At 37.1% G+C, this 14052-nt stretch overlaps 1 protein-coding gene across 1 annotated transcript; it reads right to left on the reverse strand.

Moving 5' to 3' along the window:
- Positions 1-5744: 5744 nt before the first annotated feature.
- Positions 5745-13195, reverse strand: LOC121420698. The gene is made up of 9 exons (XM_041615358.1): positions 13055-13195; positions 12132-12391; positions 11405-11501; positions 10110-10457; positions 9626-9739; positions 8968-9030; positions 8129-8401; positions 7254-7517; positions 5745-6899 (listed from the first exon to the last, which is right to left on the reverse strand). Exons 1-8 carry the CDS (start codon positions 13074-13076, stop codon positions 7255-7257), a joined length of 1440 nt encoding a protein of 479 aa, XP_041471292.1. The 5' UTR covers positions 13077-13195; the 3' UTR covers positions 5745-6899; position 7254.
- Between the last annotated feature and the right edge of the window lie 857 nt (positions 13196-14052).

Raw genomic sequence — 14052 nt, forward strand, 5'->3', positions numbered from 1 at the left:
TCTTTATCGAAGACAGAAATGGGGAAGAATACAAAAATCTCCCAATTTGATTACAATGTACGCTTTTCTAAAGCATATTCGGTGATCTGGAAAAACATCTCCAGAACCCTTACCCCCCCCCCCCCCCCTCTCTCTCTCTCATGCTCCTCTAACATTAGAGCGGAAAAATGCCCATGAAATTGTGATTACAGCTGGGAGATCTGTCCCGAAAAAAATGTGAACAAGAACAATAGTTTCGGCCTACGTCTCGGAATTGACGAAACATAGGAAATATGTCATTTGTCCAGATTCTGGAAACAGTTGTTTTGAATCACAAAGTTTCGAGAATAAATCTCTTTGCTGCTCTTTGCCTTGAATAGCGCTTGGAAGTGTTTTTCCTCTATTCTTAAATCATGTGTTACGCGCGTGAGAATTTTCCATATATTCCGATTTTGCAGCCCTCCCCCCCAAAAAAAAAAGTTGCTGATCCTCGTATTTCTTCTAGGGGCAGAGCAATATGGCTGCAGATGGCACAGTGAAGTCTCTTAGTGGGTGATTAATGTACCATTATATTAAAAGATGCAAATCAAATACAAGTGAACAGGCCTGGTTTATTAAACCGTAGTACGTGTAACTAAGTTTGGAATCGTTTCGTGTCTACAGTGCCTCTATCTGGATTTTTTTTTAATTCAAATGTAAAAATAAACGGGACGAGCACTTCGCCTTCGGATTTGGTAATAATATATTGCAAAGCTAAAGCCAATGATCGTTTAGCCTATTTCATGCTTAAGAAACTATTTAAATAATAACAAGAACATGTATTCTCTTACATATAGTGTAAATATTTGAATTAATTTACTTTTGGTAATTCCCTCTGTCATAATGTCCTACTTAGATTATTGCAACGGCCTTTTTTCCCCGGTTTGCCAACACCACATTTACTTCCTCTTCAGCAATGCCAGCGTATCCAAAACAGTGCTGCACGCTTGGCTTTAGGACATAAGTGCGGGAACATATCTTTCCTATTCTCAATTTCATCCATTGGCTACCCATTGAAAAACGAATACAATTCAAAATTCTTCTTTTTGTTTAGAAAATAAGAAATGACCTTGCCCCCTTTTATCTCCAAAATCAAATCTCTTATAAAGCTTCAACATCTCATAATCTCCGATCTTCTACACGCTTGTCCCTTTCTCCTCCTCGTACATGTACTCGGTATGGTCGACGTGCTTTTGAAGTTAGTGCTCCAATTGTCTGGAATAATCTCCCTCTACATATCAGCGGCGTAAAAGGGGTCGGTGGCCGGGGGGGGGGGGGGGGCAAGTGCCAAAAATTTCCCGGTCATATCATGGCACGAACAAGCGTAATGGTGTAATGAGGCGACGATTTTGAGAGGGCCAGATAGCGCATCGGGCAGAATGTATCTTTAAAAATAAAAGTTGCGAGCGACCGAGTCCAAAATTTGACATATATAATACCAAAATCCAATTTGTGATAGATTTTGACATTCTATCCAGAGCATAATGATAACTTTTTTTTCTTTCCATTCCTTTTGTTATGTGGTTTGTACACCACTGTGAACAAGATTATTTGCGGCAGTAGAGTAAAGAGTAAAAATAGGGGGGGGGGCGCAGTATGGTGCATGTGCTAAAAAGCTGCTCAACTTAGGTCCCGAGGGAGCAAAGCGAGCGAGAAGAAAAATCACCTTTTCATGAGAATCTATTTTGTTTTACATTATGTTCAGAAAATAAAATCATATCCTACACTTTTCCTTTACTTTTCTTTCCTCCCTTTTTTTCTTGGTTTTAGAAATTTGGGGGCCATGGCCCAAACCTTCCACACTCATATACGAGAGTGCTTTACGGTTGGGGTCCGGGGCGGAGCCCCCGGATTTTCTTGATATCAAAGCCATTTCAACCTCGCAGATTGCCGCTATTATTAATCATTCGCATGTATATACAGAATGTAGCTTTTACACAACACATTTATAATAATAATGACTATGTAGAGTGCTCAAGGCGCATAAAGAGCTAAGAGTTAAATAGCAAAGTTTTTAGAATATTTTTGAAAGTTTCGACAGAGGTACATATTTTATGTCTTCAGCAAGGCTATTCCACAAAGTGGGGCATGCAAAAGGAAATGATCTTTCCCCTCAAGTTTTTGAAACTTTCGGAATGTCAAGTAAGCCAGAGGTGGATGAGCGCAAGATCTGCCTGGTCTGTAGTGATTGGTAAATGAAAGACTGTATTGTGGTGCTGATCCACGAATACTATGAAAGGCAAGTAACAAAATCTTAAAGATAATCCGGTTTTTTATAGGGAGCCAGTGCAGCGAACATAAGATGGGGGTGATATGTGAGCGTTTACTTGACAAAGTGACAATGCGAGCGGCTGCATTCTGAAGCTTCTGGAGCTTATGTAACTGAGCCTGCGGTAAATTAATCAAAAGGGCATTACAAAAATCAAGGCGGGAGGAAATCACGGCATGTACTTCCGGATAAATCCTAGATTGCAAAGATGATACCGAACTGATTTGCAGATATTTGAAATTTGGGAAGACATCGTCATGTGTGAATCAAAATTTACTCCAAGATTACGGCAAGTTTGAGACAAATTAATTGTGTGGCCAAAAAATGAAAAGGAATTGATATCAATTTTGTTGAGCTGCACTTTAGAGCCAAACAAAAGAAATTCACACTTATCAAAGTTTAGTTTCAAGGAATGGGTTTGCATCCAGTCGTGAACATCAATCATACATAATTGAAGACGATGAATAGCATTATCAGCTGCTTGCTGAGTTGAGTCAAAAGAAAAAATAAGTTGAATGTCGTCAGCGTAAATATGGTAGTCAATTCCGTGACGGAGCATCACTTGCCGCAATCCAATCATGTAAATTGAGAAAAGGGTCGGTCCGCCCACAGAACCCTGCGGTACGCCATGGGTCATAGGTGAAACAGCTGATTAACAGCCATTTATACATACAATCTGTGAATGGGAAGAAAGATAGTGTGGCTGTAGTGAGGTCGACAAACAAAAGACAAGCGTAATAACAAACGCCTCTACAGGATTTCGTTGTTTTAATCGTTGGTCAATCTGATATCAAATCCGTTCAATCAAATCATGTTGGTCGTATTAATCTATTGAATCCAATTGGTACTTTTAATCCTTCTTTCAAACCAATTCGTTCCTTTAATCTGATTGATATCTTTAATCCGTGAAAACTGTGGAGTCAATGATAAAGAGAAGGAATCATAAATACCAGCAAAGCAAAGCATCTTAAATATCAATAGTGCAACATCAATCTTTGGAAGACCTAAATAGTCTAATATAAACTAGATTCCAAATTCTCTCCACTATACATATATGATCGTTTACTCATTAAAGGTTTCAAACTACAAACACAATTCAGCTTCGTTCTCACAATTATAAGAATAAAAGTACAAATCAACAATCATTCTTTATATATCATATAATCAATGTAGTACAAAATGTTGTTGCATGTAACAACTATGGAGTCTTATTTGATTATGAATGGGATCGATGAGCCTGCTATAGTTTGTACATACATTATACATACTACATACATATTATCATTTGTCATTATGAACCAAGAAAAAGATCTCTAAAATCTCACTTTATGCTTAGACCATAATTAAAAATATATCAAATAAAACATCAACTAACCTCTTTGCTTGCTTTCTCAAGTAAATTGAATGTCTTCTGAGCCAGGATGTTTGTGATTTTGAAGGGCAAAATCCTGGTCCCTCACACAACCCAATGTCCAAAAATCAAATGCACTGACTATGGTGCTATGTAAGTGTACACATTGACTAAGGGAGTGCTAGATACAAATATGTTAATCAGGTAGTGCAATAGTGAAAGTATATATACAAAAAGTGCTAAATCACTTCTGCGCAAATTTTGGTGCGCTAATTTATCAATTTAGATGTACTTTCATCACAGATAGGATTCAAACCACTTGAATGCTTCACCTCTGACACCAAACGAACTTAAATTATTCAGCATAATAGTATGGTTGACTGTGTCGAAGCGAAGGATAGATCGAGTAAGAGTTAAGCAGTCACACGCCCTCGGTCCATCTCTTGGAGGATATGATTTGAGGTGCTCACAAGAAGGGTTTCCACACTGTGGTGGGGTCTGTAGGCAGATTGAAATGGATCGAACAGATTATTGTCGTGAAAGTATTCAGCAAGACGAGAGAAAGCAACCCTTTCAAGGACTTTGAAGAGGAAGGGTAAGTTAGAAACTGGTCGGTAATTTTGGAGAGAATCGGGATCAAGAGAGGGTTTCTTTAACAGTGGTGTAACATGAGCGCATTTCAGAGAGGACGGGACATGCGACTGCTCTAAACTTAAGTTAACAAGGTAAGAAAGAATAGGAGCGAACACAGTTGCGTAATGAACCAAGTATTTTGAAGGGGGAAAACATAGCAATGTGAGAAAAGCTGTAAAAAGTCTCCAGCGAGCAAAGCGAGATGGAAAAAAATTGCCTATTGAAATTAAATTCTAATCATGTGATAGAATTTTCATTTTTTCCATTTTTCCTTTTCATCCTTTCCGTTTCCCTTTCTTTCCATCTCCCTTTTCTCTTCATTTTTCCCGGCGAAATCCGTCGGAGGGGGGAGCAGGTTGCCCCCATGCCCCCCCCCCCCCCGTCTGTTGCGCCACTGCTACATATTCGTCAATGCATCTCTCTTGAATCCTTCAAATCTCCCGTCAAAACACACCTCTTCTTGTCCTAATTTATTCAATATTATTAAGTATTGATTGTAATTGTGGGTAATTGTGATCGATTTCTATTATTACATGGAACTTTAGTAGACCTAATTCTTGTTAGAATTGAAATGTAAGTTTGATTATGTTTTTTTTTAAAGCACTTAAAAAATAAATAGGGCAATAGATATTTACCTCCAGATATAACATTTCGGTATGTGTTTACTGAAATAAAGAGAACACTTATGACTGACTATAAACATTTGTGATACATTATATTTATATCCAGCATTGTAACAAAAACATGTGAATTATGACATAAGGGCAATAATTGCATTACTAAAGATATAGTGAACATTCCACATAGAGAGAAAAAGAGCTAGAGAAGAGAAAGAATATATCAGAAAAAAATAAAAATAAATAGAGAGGGGGAGATGGAGAAGAAGAATGAAATAGATTAACCTCAAAATTGTTCAATAATGGAAATTGTGTTAATATTATTACCATCCCAATTATCCAAAGGTGTATTGAACTATTGTTGTTTTTGGACTTCTAGATTCTTTAGAAAAGGGAGGGGGATTTGAAATTTGAAATATCATCAAAATCGGATGTAAATAAGCAAGTTATGACGTTCAAAAGTTTCTCTTAAATTAACAAAACAGTTATATGCACATCCTGGTTGGCATGCAAATGAGGAAACTGAGGACGTCATCCATTCACTATTTCCTTTGTATTTTATTATATGAAATATAAAATATTCTAATTTTCTCCTCATTGTCAAGTGAAACAGTGATCAATACCTCCCTGAACATGTCATATTAGTATTGTTTAATACTATATGATTTAGTCAAGTCCCTATGGTCATATCTGTCAAGAAGGAAATATTTATAATTCAAACAATAAAAAAAGTGAGTGATGGACATCATCTCCTGACTCATTTGCATGTCACTGAGTTGTGCATACAGGTATCACTGTTTTGTGAAAAATATGCGAAACTATAAAATGCCATAACTTATTTTAAATCCGATTTTGATGGAAATTTCAGTGTTTTGCTAGTTTGATTTTTCTCTATTTATTCAAATCAACGTTTAGCTGGGGTGGACTTGACCTGAAAGGAACTAGTGAAACGTAAGAGAGACTAGAACGTCACTCAAGAGTCACTCTTGTTCCCAAGTGGTATTGTCTTGCGAATGTAAAGTTAATTTCCTTTTCACAAGCAAACATAAGGTTATCATATAATGTCGCACCATCCTCCCAACATTGTTGGCATTGTCGAGACTACTTTGTAGTTTCATTTTATGTGACGTTTAGCGTGATTGCCTCTCATTTTTTAATATCAAATCATCCAATCTGTGCATGATACTGTCACAAAGGAACCATGTATGTTTAGAAATACAACAATGTGTCTTAATAAAACTTAAAAACTTTTACTTCATACTGTTATTTATCATGATTACCAAACGGTCAATGAAATATTTCAGTTCCGAATGTGAAATATTTTAAACACATTTGTTTTGTAAGATTTTGCAAATTTAAAAGATCATTTTCAGTCATTTGGCAATTCTTTAGTTACTCAGTAATAATTCTCCATAATAATTTGACGTGATTATTTTTTTTCAGGTACTCAATATTAAGCCATAATAATCTATTCGTTTAATAACGTTTTTCTTTTCTTTTTGGTTGGATTGACAAGATTGAAAGAGCAATAATCAACATCCACGATGATCTTGACTCACACAAGGTTCAACCAGTTTATGGTTCTTTATACAGTATGCATCAATTCTATTAATGTAATTTCTCGATTATACCTCGAAAGCAATGTGATCCTAAATAAAACGGTTCTTTGAAAACAAATACACAAATATCGTTCAAGGGGGGGGGGGGGTTGAAACACGCCTATTCGTTCTTGAATTTTCATTATTCATGCCGTAGTTTACAGTCGATGTCGGTTGTTTAATTCAAATATAATTTACAGTACACAGTACTGGAGCATAGGAACCCCCACTGACAGGTCACATTTACAATGTCATCAAGCCGCTTGATATTTTACAAAGACTTCCCAGCCTTCCACTTTGCAATATCTGTACGAAATGATGCGCTGTCCTTTCTTGGTAGATATTTCGCAGTTGAAAGAAGTCACCGAGGGGCAACCATGCCTTACACCAGATAAAGGTGGGCATTCAGTAGTCTGATTAAAAAAAAGGAAAGAATAACATGAAAGGTGTGTTTGAATACAGCGATTTTATCTTCTCAAATCGATGACGATTGTGAATGTCAATTCCAGTGTTTCGAATTTCCGAAATGATCATGAAAATTATTGTTTAGCCCAACACTTTATTCAAACTGGAATATGTGTTTTTTGCATTAACATCTGTATTACATTTATTTATTTTTGCAAAACATCTTTATTATATAGGATGACTGGATTGCACGCAGTTTTCTATCTATTTGCACTAATCGTTTCATTGTTTGTATTGTTACTATAGTTATCTTTCAGATTATCACTCTTTTTTTAAAAAAAAGGTCCAGTTAGGACTACTACCTCAATTGTTGTTAAATGAACCATCAGCACCAGCGTTCTTGAGGGCGTCTACTAGATCCCGTATCTGGGCTGTCCTAGGTGTCTTCTTCCTCCATTCCAGGAGCATTGCCAAAGTCCCTGAACGGTCACCACGGTCTTTGTTCATGTTGAGGTACTGGTTAACCTTGAACTGCCTGAAGCCAAAGTTGATGCCAAGCTGTTCGATGGCCTCTGCATCATGGATGTTGTCGGCTAGCTCAAACAATCTCTTATCTGTAACTCCAGCTGAAAGTTAAGGGCAATTAATGATACGTTGGGGACAATTAATGGTGGACAATGTATATTATTGCAATCATGGATTCGATGGTAATAGTTTTTGACCCATCTGAATTAGGGGTGGGAACAGGAATGAATTAACGGGAGAAGGCAGAGAAATAATCAAGCATGTTCCGCATCACCGAGGTTTTCAGCCAAGACTAGAAGAACTGGTTAAATTCATCATAATCTGGGACCAATTAAAAATTTCGTTTTGAGCGATAAAAAGTTTATATGCGTTATCATTATACATTAATTCTTGGTGCTCTTAAGAATCAGGAAATGTATTTACTGGTCTAAACCAATCGCATTTCGAGTCTAAAAATTAAATTCTCTTTTCAAAATGGGAGCTCAAAATACCATTGCCATGAATGCGACGTCCCCAGACTTGCTCCTAAAATAGAGTGACGTTATCTCTAATTTGCTGTTCAAGTTAGGAAAAATTATTTTATTTCGACTTTACCTGAATCATATAAATTGAACCAAAGAAATATAGGAGTACATAACAAAATGTGTGTATCAAACTGTAAGTGGTAAGTTAAAACCATTAAATCTTGGAGTCGCCTATTTTTACTTCTCACCTTCGTTCGGAAAGTATTCCTTTATCAGGTTCTCCATATCCGACTGTTCCAGAGCCTTCACCATCTTGGGGACTTGCTTGGCTGCGGGTGTCTTCTCCTTCCAGGTGAACAGCATGGATGTGGCGGGGAAGACGTCTTTGGCCTGCTCGTTCTCCTTGAGGATTTGATTCAACTTGAACTGTCGAATCCCAAGATGTCGACCAAGCTTCGACAGGTCGCTTTCGTCCGTCACTTCCTCGGCGATGCTGGCCAGTATTTCATCATCGATGCTACCTGAATTCAGATTCAGTGCCAAAAGAAAGCCGAAACATTACAGTGTTCTTTATGCTAAGTCTTTAAAGTTATTGTTTTCCTTATCATTTCGAAAGAATAATGCATATTGTATTCAACACCCCTTTCATAGTGTCATGTATGTTAACATCCCTCGTCGACTACTTTAACAATATTTTGAAGAAAAAAATCTACAGCGCAAAGATAGTATTCTCATTTTTGCAAAATGCTCATTGTTAAAATCCTAATTGATCAAAATACTTTTTCTTACAACCAAATAAACTGAAAATTGTTTCCAATTTAAGAATTATAGCTGACATATTTAAGTGTTCATTTGAATACTAATGATACTTATAATATACCGCTTTTTATACAGCACTTAATACATCCACAAAGTCAGATGCCAGCAAAATTTAATGTGCTCTTCCTAAGACAGATCGACATTTGCAATGTCGTGTTGGCCGAAGTAATCACTTTAGAATGAATAAACCATCTAAACCATGTATATTTACGACAAGGTATTATTGAAAAAAGAAAAAAAAAATAATAAATAAGGCCAATTGTCCTACCGTAAACTTTGTCACCAAGCTCTACCTTTTCAGTTGGTTTTATCTCTCCGTACTGTCCATTAGCTGTATTAAAAAAAAAAGTTAAAACATCGGTTTCCTATGGGTCATATGATAAATACGCACATTAGTTCATACTGTATCATTCCAACAAAATTGAAGGATTGTTATGAGTTATCCCTGGCGCCATCATCATTCTACTTAAATGATGGCACAGTGAAATTGATTGTGAAATTCTTGAATCCTCTGTCTATAGCTGAGTGAAAATTCCCTACTCATAATAACTGTGACCTACCACCCCCAAACCACACCAATAAGTCGCCAGGTTAAGTTCTCTGTACATAGCCAAAATAGTTATTTTGTCTCAAAAAACCCCACATTAATAAAAATAAGTATCTAAAAGAACAATTGGTTTGGTTTGGTTTTATTTACCGTATAAGAATCACAATAAAATACATTGCAAAAGATATGATACTAAATATAAATATGTAAACATGCACATAAAAATATACGGATGGATCACTCTATTCAGAGCTATTGATATAATGGCTCTGTTCTCCCTAGAGGTCCAATATTCTTCTTCATACTGTGAAAATTTGAAGCCGTAAAGTGGAATAAAAGAAAAGATACAGTCAAGTGAACACAACGAGTTGTAAGGTACCTTCAAGTCTTCGATTCCTTCTTCTCCTCACGATTGCAATGATTACAATCACTACGATCACAGCCAGCACTACGACTATAGGTACCACGATCTTCACAGGATCAATCAGGGAACCTACGGAATGGAACAATGATAAGTAAGTTATATCATTGAAAGTGAAATTACATTTTGATGCTGGCGAACAAGGTCATTTACAGATATATTGCTTTCATGTAAAAAAGATACTTTTTTCTACTGATTTTTATTGGTTTTACTTTTTGGAAGGCCATTTTAAAATTACATGTTGAATATTTACAACTTGATCTCACTTGCTTAGGTAGACCATGCACAGAGATAACTTCAAAACAGACTTGAAATAAATGTGAATTCGATTGCGAATGTATCACTTAATGTTATGAAATGCATGAAGTACATGTACGTAGGCTTCTAAATGGAAAAAAAACATGGTGAAGTTTAAAATGGTGAATCGGATACACTGACTGACCTGTATCACTCGTTTCTAGTATGGTGAGTGAAATAGAGGCTGAAGTTTGTTCGATACCATATGCAGAGAGATACGATGCCTTGCACAACCATTCCCCTGTCTCGAACGCGTCAACATTGGTTTCCAGGTCAATACTACCATCCTCTTTGGTTTCAGACATCAAAAAGGCAGCCTCCAACGGACCACGACCATCTTGGTACCAGCCAAGCGAGAGATCGGTTATCGGGTATACATTGGCTAACTGACAGGTAAGGTTGGTAGGTCCCTCACTAGTAAGTGTGCAGGGTGAACTGTTTGGCTGTTCTTGGAGACACTGCCGAATCACCGGAGGAGTTCCTGGAGATAAGACTGAGTTAGGTTTACAACAATGAGAAAACAAGAAATAAGGCATTTTTGTGTTTCTTCTGAGCATCAACATGTTCAAGGCCAATAGTATTAACAAAAAATCGACACAGGACCAGGTATCTCTCTGACGTTAAATTCAATGACGGCCCATGGGTCGTTTTGCAGTCAATTTCATTGGTGTAACGGTACGATAATCAATGATAAAACTGCGTGGGAACGAGATTTTCATATTTTTGTGAATCTTACTCCTGTCGCTTGTCTTCGGTCTCCGATCAGTCAGTTTGTTTGCTTTTTTATAATATAAAAAAAGTATTGAGAGAAACAACCAACATGGTCTCATATCTGTCCATCGAAAATACACTTTACTCGATATGTAAGCGTCCTGCCGACAACATTCGTTCATTTATGATATAAATGGAGCGTTGTGGCCCAGTGGATTAGTCTTCGGACTTTCAAACACAGGGTCGTTGGTTCGAATCCCAGCCATGGCGTAATTTCCTTCAGCAAGAAACTGATCCACAGTGTGCTGCACTCAACCCAGGTGAGGTAAATGGGTACCGGTACGAAGTAATTCCTTTAAAAACCGTGTGCGCTATGAACGCCTAGCTTAGCCAGGTAATATAGGAGCGCCTTGAGCACCTAACAGGGTGGATATGTGCGCAATATAAATACCCTATATAATATATTATTATTGAAAATATCAGCTGACAATCATGTGTTTACATAATTCTGGCATAATGTTTACAAACATTTTTTCCACTAAAAATTGAATGTCTATGATTCATTAGGAACCCTATTGCTGTTCTCTCTATGTTCGGCTTGGGGACTATCATAACAGTACTAATGTATGAGGATCAGTCACATGACTGTAGACTGTCATGTAAATTGCTACATGCAAAAACGCATCTTGCTGTACGTGGTTTGTATGTTCGTATCATACTTATACCTACCAAAGACACTCAATGTAGTAGTGATATTCAATAGCGTCGGCTGTCCTAGTCTGTCAACATTGCAACGATATGTTCCTTCATCATCGATGGTCACTTCCTAAAAGGCGAAAGAAATATATATGCGACCGTCTTACAGTCTAGACCAATCAAACCCACTAGTAAAAATAGTACAAACTATAGTCTGTATTAATTTTGAATCGGGGAGGGGGGCAGCTTGTTTGTGCATATACACATGAACTAAAGATTAAGCATAAACGTCTTCGAAATTCCACAAAAAAGAAACGTTACATCGTTCCTGATACCATGAAATTTCAAAAGAATTTGGTAAAATCATATAAACACCGCTGCTCCAACATTTTTTCATATTGTAATACCTATACACTATTTGATGTCTTTATATTTTTTGATGAGGAAAGGTGTTTTCTGAGGCAATGCCAAGTATTGAATGTGTTTGCCAGGTGTAAAGTTATAATCGCCTGGTGACTACCATTATTGTCACAATCACCTAAATAAAAGTATGCACAGACTCACGGCACGGAGTCCTATACCATTGATTGTTTGACTATATTCCATAAGTGTAAATCTAGTTTCATGTGGAATACTTTCGAAAAATCGTCATTTCATTAAAAAAGGAGGAGTATCTTGGTCAACAGTGCATTACCCTCATGTATCCTTGAAATAATTGTTTCGACGGAAATCATTATAAAGTACTTGACCCCATAGATACCTGAAGAATTAATGTTGAGTTGTCCTTATCCAAGCCAGCTCTGTATGTATAGGGTTCATGTATTACTTCAACATACTTAGCAAGACTTAAAATCCTTCGGTGTCCAGATGCATCATGGTAGTACCAGGAGATGTTTCGTACAGCGCCCTCATCGAACGGACATGGTATCCTGGCTGTACCACCAACGGTAATGGACACATCGGATGTTGTTTCCGATAAGCTGGCAGACAAACAGCTGAGCATTACTGTCAGACGAATAGCTGTCAACATTAAACATTCAAAGATAATAATATGGCGTCGTGGTGATTGGGGACGTCGTGGTCTAGTGGTTATGACTCTCGTCTTTTACTCTGAGGGACATGGGTTCGATTCCCAGCCATGGCGTGTCATTTCTTTCAGCAAGAAATTTACCTACATTGTGCTGCATTCAACCCAGCTGAGGTAAATGGGTACCAGTATTCAGTTATTCCTCATAAAGCTCTGCACACCAAATTTTGTAGACTATCTTAGCTGGTGTAATTGGTGGATACATGAGCTCTATAAATCCAATGTTATTTATTTAACAATTATTTGCCCCAAAATATACAGTTCAGTAGGATCTGTACGGCCAGCCTATAAATAAATTTTGATGCGATAGTCTATGTATTTAGTAGTCAGAATTCCTCTTTAATATTGCACATATCCATTCTGGGTAAATCTACTCGTATTTCAGTAAAAATACTAGCTGTATGAAAAAAAATAACTACTTCAGTTTTCCCCAATAGTCGCATTAATGCGACAAAAATTCGTGTGGCTAGATTAATGTCTCAACAGGCAGTGATAGAGTATTCTGAATGAACACTCCCAATGCACCTTGCAATAGTATAAATGGAACAAATGAAGGGATTATTATCACTAGAAAACAAATTGTAAACTACACTTACCTATAGCGAATGACGAACTCATTGTTTATGTGTGTTCTATTGCAGCAGCTCAAGGAACCCAATATTTAATTCCCGACTTGAAGATTAGATTGAATTAGATTTAAACACAAAACTTCCCGGTTCAGACTAACTACAATCCCTTAGAAATACCGATCCCGAGAGAGACAATAAGATTTAGATCATTCTGCAAAGAATTTATTGAATGGAAAGAGCTCCAAAGCGAAACTAGTATTCATAGAAGTTATGCTACATTAATATCATTTGTTCAAATTGGACTTTCATCGTAAAAATAAACACGAAGAAATGCAGCAGTTCACGTTTACGATTATGACTCAGACGCTCGCATGATTTGAATAAATTGTAGAGATTTGGGGAACAGTAAGGTATTTCATATTTCACACGTATCCCGAATACAAATGACACATATTTTTTCCATTGTTAAAACATATTGAACACTCGCTTAATATGTACACTATTCTATGTGTTATCTTTCCAGGTATTTTGGAATGTATTTCATCCATTTGAAAGGACATTACCGCAAACTTTTTTATTTGACGAGAGTATATAAATATCGTTTAGGAAGGCATGGGTTCGTTTTGATATCTTCTAGAACCATATCTGATATAGACTATCGTAACGCTTTATCAGCTATTGGTTACATCCTTACTTGGTCCCATTACAATAAAACTGGAGAAGAACAAAACAATCACCCCCCCCCCTTCCTTCGGGAGCGAGTGGGCCAACTATTGTAACTGTGCCCCATACATCAGTGCAATAGGATTGTCTCCCGAATGCCATTCGGCTTCCAGCCTTGGTAGAAAAAGGCCACAAAGAAGACGTCATACTATAGTACAATGTCAACACCTGTTACACTGACTAGTGCTACCCTATTGTAACATGGTGATTTCATGCAGCACTAGATGGCGCACTCTAATATAAAGATGATATTATTGAGGTGCCGTGGCCGAGTGGTCTAAGGCGTCTGGCTGTACATGGAA

Source organism: Lytechinus variegatus, chromosome 8 (assembly GCF_018143015.1).
Source record: "Lytechinus variegatus isolate NC3 chromosome 8, Lvar_3.0, whole genome shotgun sequence".
Classification (NCBI taxonomy): domain Eukaryota; kingdom Metazoa; phylum Echinodermata; class Echinoidea; order Temnopleuroida; family Toxopneustidae; genus Lytechinus; species Lytechinus variegatus.

Bases quoted from the DNA above. Each gene is read 5' to 3' on its own strand.
- LOC121420698 (XM_041615358.1), bottom strand. From the start codon at position 13,076: ATGAGTTCGTCATTCGCTATAG. The intron at 12,392-13,054 runs GTAAGTGTAGTT...TAATGTTGACAG, and splicing joins GAGTTCGTCATTCGCTATAG to CTATTCGTCTGACAGTAATG. The intron at 8,402-8,967 runs GTAGGACAATTG...ATCTGAATTCAG, and splicing joins GCTTGGTGACAAAGTTTACG to GTAGCATCGATGATGAAATA.